This window comes from Hipposideros armiger, unplaced genomic scaffold (genome assembly GCF_001890085.2).
Source record: "Hipposideros armiger isolate ML-2016 unplaced genomic scaffold, ASM189008v1 scaffold_1757, whole genome shotgun sequence".
NCBI lineage: Eukaryota > Metazoa > Chordata > Mammalia > Chiroptera > Hipposideridae > Hipposideros > Hipposideros armiger.
The window spans coordinates 26,838-33,205 of NW_017733107.1; the positions used below are offsets into that span (position 1 = coordinate 26,838).

The window sequence follows — 6,368 nt, forward strand, 5'->3', positions numbered from 1 at the left end:
TGATGTATTTTGAGGGGGAGGCGGTCTATAATGATAAATCTGGATTTAAGAAACATTACTTCATCATCTAGCTGCCTTATTTGGGGATGCTAAAACCATGGTGGAGCTAGTAAATACTAGGACAGATGCAGAGGGAACTGAAAAGATTGTTAGGGAACTATGGAGTCTCCATAACTTTCTGTTTTCATAAGGGTGCTGCTCCATTTTCTCTAGAGAACATCCCCAACACCTTTGTGCCCTGCACTTTATACCAGCATGTCATTGCGTTTCAACTTTCTCAAAATACCTGAGAATTACTGTTTCCAGTGGAAGCAGAGGGATATAATAGTACATGTGGAACTTTACATTTGTGATTGAGCTTGCTAAAATTTCCCACTGAGAGGTAAAAAGTGTAATGATTAAATGCTCAGTTCTGGAGTCAGAATACCAGGGTTCATCCCCAATTCTGTCGTTTAATAGTAGAATGATCTTGGGCAAGTTACTTAAAATCTGTCCCAGTTCTGTTATATATAAAATAGGAATATTAGTCATCTTCTCTCAGAGAAATCTTTTAAGAATTAAATAAGTTACTGCATGTAGAGCATTTAGACTAGAACTTGGCAAATAGTACACACTCACTAAATGGTAGTTTGTATTATCTATTCCAAATGTGACAACACCAAATTATATAATGAAGTCTGATTGGCAAAATGTCTGCTAGACCAAGTTAAAAAAAAATCACCATGATAGCACCAATTGCATTACTTATTGAATTCTTAACTATGTTCCAGACATTTCAGCTAGATCTTAAAAGGAATTAATCCAATATCTCAACAATTTTAATAGTCCCATTTACAGACAAGGAAATTGAGTAAGTTTAATTAACTTGCTCATTATGGCAGAATTAGTGAAGTGTAGTGGAATTTAGGCTTCTCTGATTTCAAAGTTAACTTATAATCCCTCTTCCCCACCAAAAAAAAAAAAAAAAAAGGCCTTAGCTCAACCCTTAATGATTCAATAATTGTTTTCTTTTAAATTAAAATTCCCTTGCAAATTTTTATATCATAAAATTAGGACACAGTTTGGTAGAATCAAAAAAATGGCCAGAGAGTTCAGAGCATCTAATTTAGCTTTTCCATTATATAATTAAGGAAACACCCAGAACGGTGACACAATTTGTCCTAAACAGTTGACATAGCTAGTCAGCTAAGCAGGTTTCAAGACTCCTTTCTAGTACTCCTTTCAGGACATCATGCTTAAATGATATATATTTACATAAGTCATTTTGTTGGCAATGCATCACGAAAATATTACCCACGTATTCAATAAAAAATAAAAAATAGTTTTTACTCTGTAATAGAATCGTTGAAAAGTTTTGCACTGCGCTCAAAGGGGAAAAAAACGGTTCCTAAGACCGTGCTTGCCCAGTAAAAGCCCAGCTTTACACCAAGCCTTCGCGTGCGGAGGAGGCAGTACCAAGCTCTGGGAGAAAGAGAGGAAAAGGGTACCAAAGGAGGGAGCCGGGCTGCGGGAAGGAAGTGGGGCGGAGCTGCGAAGGGCGGAACTGGGAGACTTGTAACGGCTTTCTTCCTATTGGGCGGCGCGGCCTGCTTTGCGCATGTGCAGACTGTTTGAAACTGTGGAGGCCGCCAGGCTTTGGTGTGCTTAAGTCCAAGGCAATACGCGAGGAGCGTTGCGAGTGCGCGCTGGTTGGTTCCAAGTTTTTTTTGCCCCTGCCGCCTCCCACTTCACGGGTGCTCCTGGTTCGCCGCGTAGCTGCCCCTCTCGTGACTGTCATTGCTGGGTTTCCTCGAGCCGCGGCCAGTGTGGGCTGCCACCACGACTCCCTGCGCAGGCGAGCCGGGCCGGAACATGGCTGCGTCAGGCCTGGTAGGTGCGGGCCCGGCCCCTTCTGGCGGGCGGGAGTCCGGCCGCCCCGGGCGCTGGGGCCCGACGCAGGGGGAGGAGGAAGCTTTGGGCCGGTGCTCTGACTTCTTGGGGGTTTCAGTGTGAAAGCCGTGCGAATTTTTTGAGATCAGGAGTGACTGTGTGCCGATAGCCAGAGTTTATTTACTTCTACTGTTTTCTCAAGGTTTCTTGTAATTTTGGTCGTGATGGCATCTCTCTCTTCAGGGAGTCTTGTGATTTCTACTTTCTAGCCTCAATCCAATTCCTAGTCTTCCAAATAATTTTCTGTCCATAATAGTATTGAAATGCCATATAAGTGTGCCTTTGCGTCAGACACGCAGTTCTAGAGAAGCAGGTTATTTGTGGAGCATCTGTTATTGGTAACGTTTTCTGAAGGGCAACTATTAAAGGGTGCAAACTGTGAATGACGACGGGGCAGGGAACGCATTTTTTGTTTACATGTTTCTGAACTTCCTCGGTATTCACTCTTGTTGTGTATTTCAGACATCTCTTATGGTTACGAAATAATACACAACCCATGTCATCCCCATCCTAAACTTGTATCTTCTACTTTATTTCCTTTTTAAAGAAAATCTTCAGCATTGATGTACTCCCATTGATATAAAGTTATATCTGTATGCATAAAGAGATGTATACAAGGGTGGTATAATGTGTACTTTTTAATGTGAGCACATGCATTGTTTATGTTATATATAATAAAGGAATACTGTATTGGGGAAAGAGAAGGAATAAAATTGACCAAATGCCCACAGTTCATTAAATAAAAATACTTGATTTTTTTTTTAGAGCAGTTTTAGATTTACAGCAAAATTGAGAGGAAGGTATAGAGAGATTTCCCATATACCCCCGGCCCCCACACATGTATAGCCACCTCCATTATCAACATCTCCACCAGAGTGATACATTTATTACAGTGGAAGAACTGACACATTATCACATTCTAAAAGATGTGTAGTGGTATCACATTGTTTTAATTTGCATTTCCCTCATGACATATTATGTAGAGAATCTTTTCATATGCTTGTTTGCGGTCTGTGTATCTTAGGTGAGGAGTCTATTAAGGTCTTTGGCCCATTTATTTTTTAATTGGGTTGTTTTCTTATTGTTGAGTTTTAAGAGTTCTTTGTATATTTTGGATAACAATCCTTATCCGATGTGTCTTTTGCAAATATTTTATCTCAGTCTGCCTTGTCTGCTCATTCTCTTGACCACAGTTCATTTTTCAAGTGCCTGTCATAACCTTAGAGCTGCTTTGAGTCTTAGTTCTAATTGACTTTGCATCATAATACATTTAAAAGACAAGGGGAGAGAGGAGAGATTATCCTGTCATTCCTGTACTTTAGTGGGAGTGGTTTTGCCCCCTAGGAGAACTTGATGATATCTAGAAAAATTTCAGGTTGTCCTGAGAGGGGGTGGGTGAAGGGGTGCTAAGGGCACCTAGTGGATCCTGAAATGCATTGAATGGGGTCCTCACAACAGAGTCATTCAGGACATGTTAGTAGTGCTGGGGTTTAGAAACTGCAGAACTGTATGCTTTTTGCTTTTAGAGACATGATCTCACAGTGAATGGAAGAAACTAAAATTGAAATTGAATAATGTTTTGAAATTGGGAGTTTTTGAGTGTGCATTTGTTTTGAAAGTTAAAATTTTTTATATTCTAAATTTTAATTTAGAGTTAAGAGACCATGTCTTGTTCACCACTTGTTTTCTAGTGTGCCTAAAATAGCACTTGACCCTGTAGTAGGTGCTCAATTAATATTCTAATGCATGAACTATCTAATCCTTAAATTTTTCTATTTAAAAGAGGAGTCGAGACTACTTAACAGGTGTTACTGAACGTTCAAAAATGTGTGCAAATTTGATGGATCTTTCAATTTATTGTGTGAAATAAGGAGAACAGTGGCCTCAAATTAAGCCTTAGAAGGTCGTTAACTAACATTCTCAAGGGTTTACTTCAGTTTTGAAATGCTGAGTCCTGGACAGAGACCAGAGTGCTTGAGTTACTTTTCATCAAATGACTGTAATAAATGATTATTAGAAGTCTTTGTTCCTTAGTTTGCTACCTATAAAATATGTTTCATCCTTTGCTTCTTAGGTACTTCCTGAGGATAACAGGCTCTGTGAAACTCTCTCACTTTTAAAGAAAGACATTTTTATCTCATAAGTTTGTGGTCTTATTTATTTGGCATGTCAAAAAGATGTTAAATTAGGTTCGTGTGATATACAATGTACTAGGCAAGGCTCTGGGAAGAATATAAACTAGTTTAAGACAAAGTCTCTGCTCTCAAGTTTCTTAAAATCTGATAGAAGTCTTCATTTTCCTGAATAATTCAATTCAAAGGCCATTAGGTGGAGCCAAGTAAGGTAGGAGTCCCAATAGATAGGAAACTGCAGGGCCCATAGCAGTGTGTAGGAGTCTGAGTGCCAGTTCAGGATGTCAGAGCAGGAGTAGGGTAAAGAGTGTCCACATGGGGTGGGGTCATTTATATCCCATTGGGCCAAGTGGCAGTGAGGCTTAATAAATATTTGATATTGGTGATAATATTTTCATTTTTAAAAGCATGCACTTCATCCTATTACTACCCAATTTGTAACTAGAAAGTTTCACTTTATAGATTTTACAATTAAAATATAGGACTCGCAGTATCTCGAGGAGCTCTCAACCTCCAGGATAGCCTGTCTGTATATTTTATTTTTCAAGTCGTTCCCATTGATTAGGGCTGCTTTTTTATTGGGGTTACCTATTTTCTCTTTCTGGAAACACTCTAGGATCTATTCTCAATTTATCTGAAATTGCACCCTTAACTTCCTAGGTATGGATCTTAAATTCATTATGCTGGCTATTCATGTCCTACAGATTTGGGAAATTTGGTTGCATATTTTCTTAGAGTAGGTCTCTATTTTCTTTGTTCTGTTGAGAATAACTATTGGCCAGAAGTTGGACCTCATAATTTTTGGATCTTCTTTGTTTTATTCTTTCTCCATTTTGACATTTCCTCTTTGCCTTTGTTTTGTTTTCTCCTTTCCTGCCCAAATATTTTTTTCATAAGTAGTTGTATTTTTTATTTTAGGCAGTCATGTTTTTAATTATTAAGAGGTTTTCTTGCGCTCTGATTAGTGTTTATAATATGCCACTTTAGTTTTGAGTCCAGCATTATCTCAAATTTCTGTTGAAGGTACTGATTAGAGTTTTCTTGTTTTTGAGGTTTTCTCCCTTCTCATCCTTGCTATTGCTTTCCTCTTCTATTTTTTTTGTTTTTAAAATTTATACCTTGATTTTCCTCTTTTGCTTTAGAGGCTTTTAAATGTCTGGTAATCCATACATGCTGGTGACATTTAACTTTTTTTTTTCTTTTTACCTGAGCCATCCTGCCACCTGTTGGGAATCGAACCGCTGTTGCTCAGAGCTCGCGCTCTTGAGAAAGCTCTTAACCAACTGAGCAACTCGGCAGGCCCTTTGCTGGTGACATTTAAGACTGAGACAATAGATACTGTTTTTGAGCTCTGTGTTTATGGGAATAGAGAAGTGGAGGTCTACTGTTCTGTATATAGGTTTTCTTTAATTGCTCTGTTTTTATTCCTTTTCTTACTCTTTTCTTCCTTCAGATCTCGAGTTTCCTATTTCTGCATAGTTATGGCTTTCTTCTGGACAGATCGACTTCATTCCTTATCAAGGACAGTGTCCTCTGAGCTTACTTTAGGCTACTACTGCTTTCATTCTGTTTCATCACTTATGCTTTCCATCTTCTGAAAAGTTAACTTTTTTGTCCGTAGATGGTCCTCTCTTCCATTCTTTCTTTCATTGTTGTTTTAGGCCATTTTAGTCCTTTACTGTTATTTTAGAGGGATCTACCTACAGGGAAAGGAAATAAGTAGATATTGTTAGTCAACGAACTTAAATTACTGGAAGCCCAGATAGTTAGGAAGCTGTTGATGGAAGAGGTGTGGGGGGATGTGAAGGAGAGGAGGAAGAAGATGGAATAAATCCCAGTATGAGGAACCTAGTACAAGCAGAGGTTTGGAAACAGTAGATATAAGGCAAATTATCTTTCATTTGATAGAGAAAAAGTCTTCTTTAAGGTATTATAATAGGCAATTAACAAATATTTGCTTGATGAATAAATGAAGAAATTAAATTTTCTGCCATGCTCATATTGGGGGTGAAATTACTTTGAAGATAAGTTGTATTTGAATATATTTTAAACAAAGAAACCAAATTGATGATTTACTTTTCTTTCAGGATCACCTCAAAAGTGGCTACAGAAGAAGATTTTGCCGATGTCCTGGGTGATTTATATACTTACTATAGTTTACGAAGATTTTTATTCCCATTGTTAGAAAGTGGAATTTTTAAATGAATAAAAGAAAAACTATTACCTCTGAGTAAAATAATGATTTTTATGCCCACAAATTAAGTATAGTCATCTTAGTTATTTTATATTAACAGACAAATACTAATG

The 6,368-nt window shown here is 38.0% G+C and overlaps 1 protein-coding gene across 1 annotated transcript in view; it reads left to right on the plus strand.

Moving 5' to 3' along the window:
* The first annotated feature begins 1,615 nt into the window (after positions 1 to 1,615).
* Positions 1,616 to 6,368, plus strand: part of CENPC (centromere protein C) — a 59,497-nt gene continuing 54,744 nt past the window's right edge. Inside the window, exons 1-2 of the mRNA XM_019634585.1 lie at positions 1,616 to 1,869; positions 6,149 to 6,195. Of these exons, the coding sequence (XP_019490130.1) occupies positions 1,852 to 1,869; positions 6,149 to 6,195 (65 nt within the window). The 5' untranslated portion in view covers positions 1,616 to 1,851. The remainder of the gene's footprint in view (positions 1,870 to 6,148; positions 6,196 to 6,368) is intronic.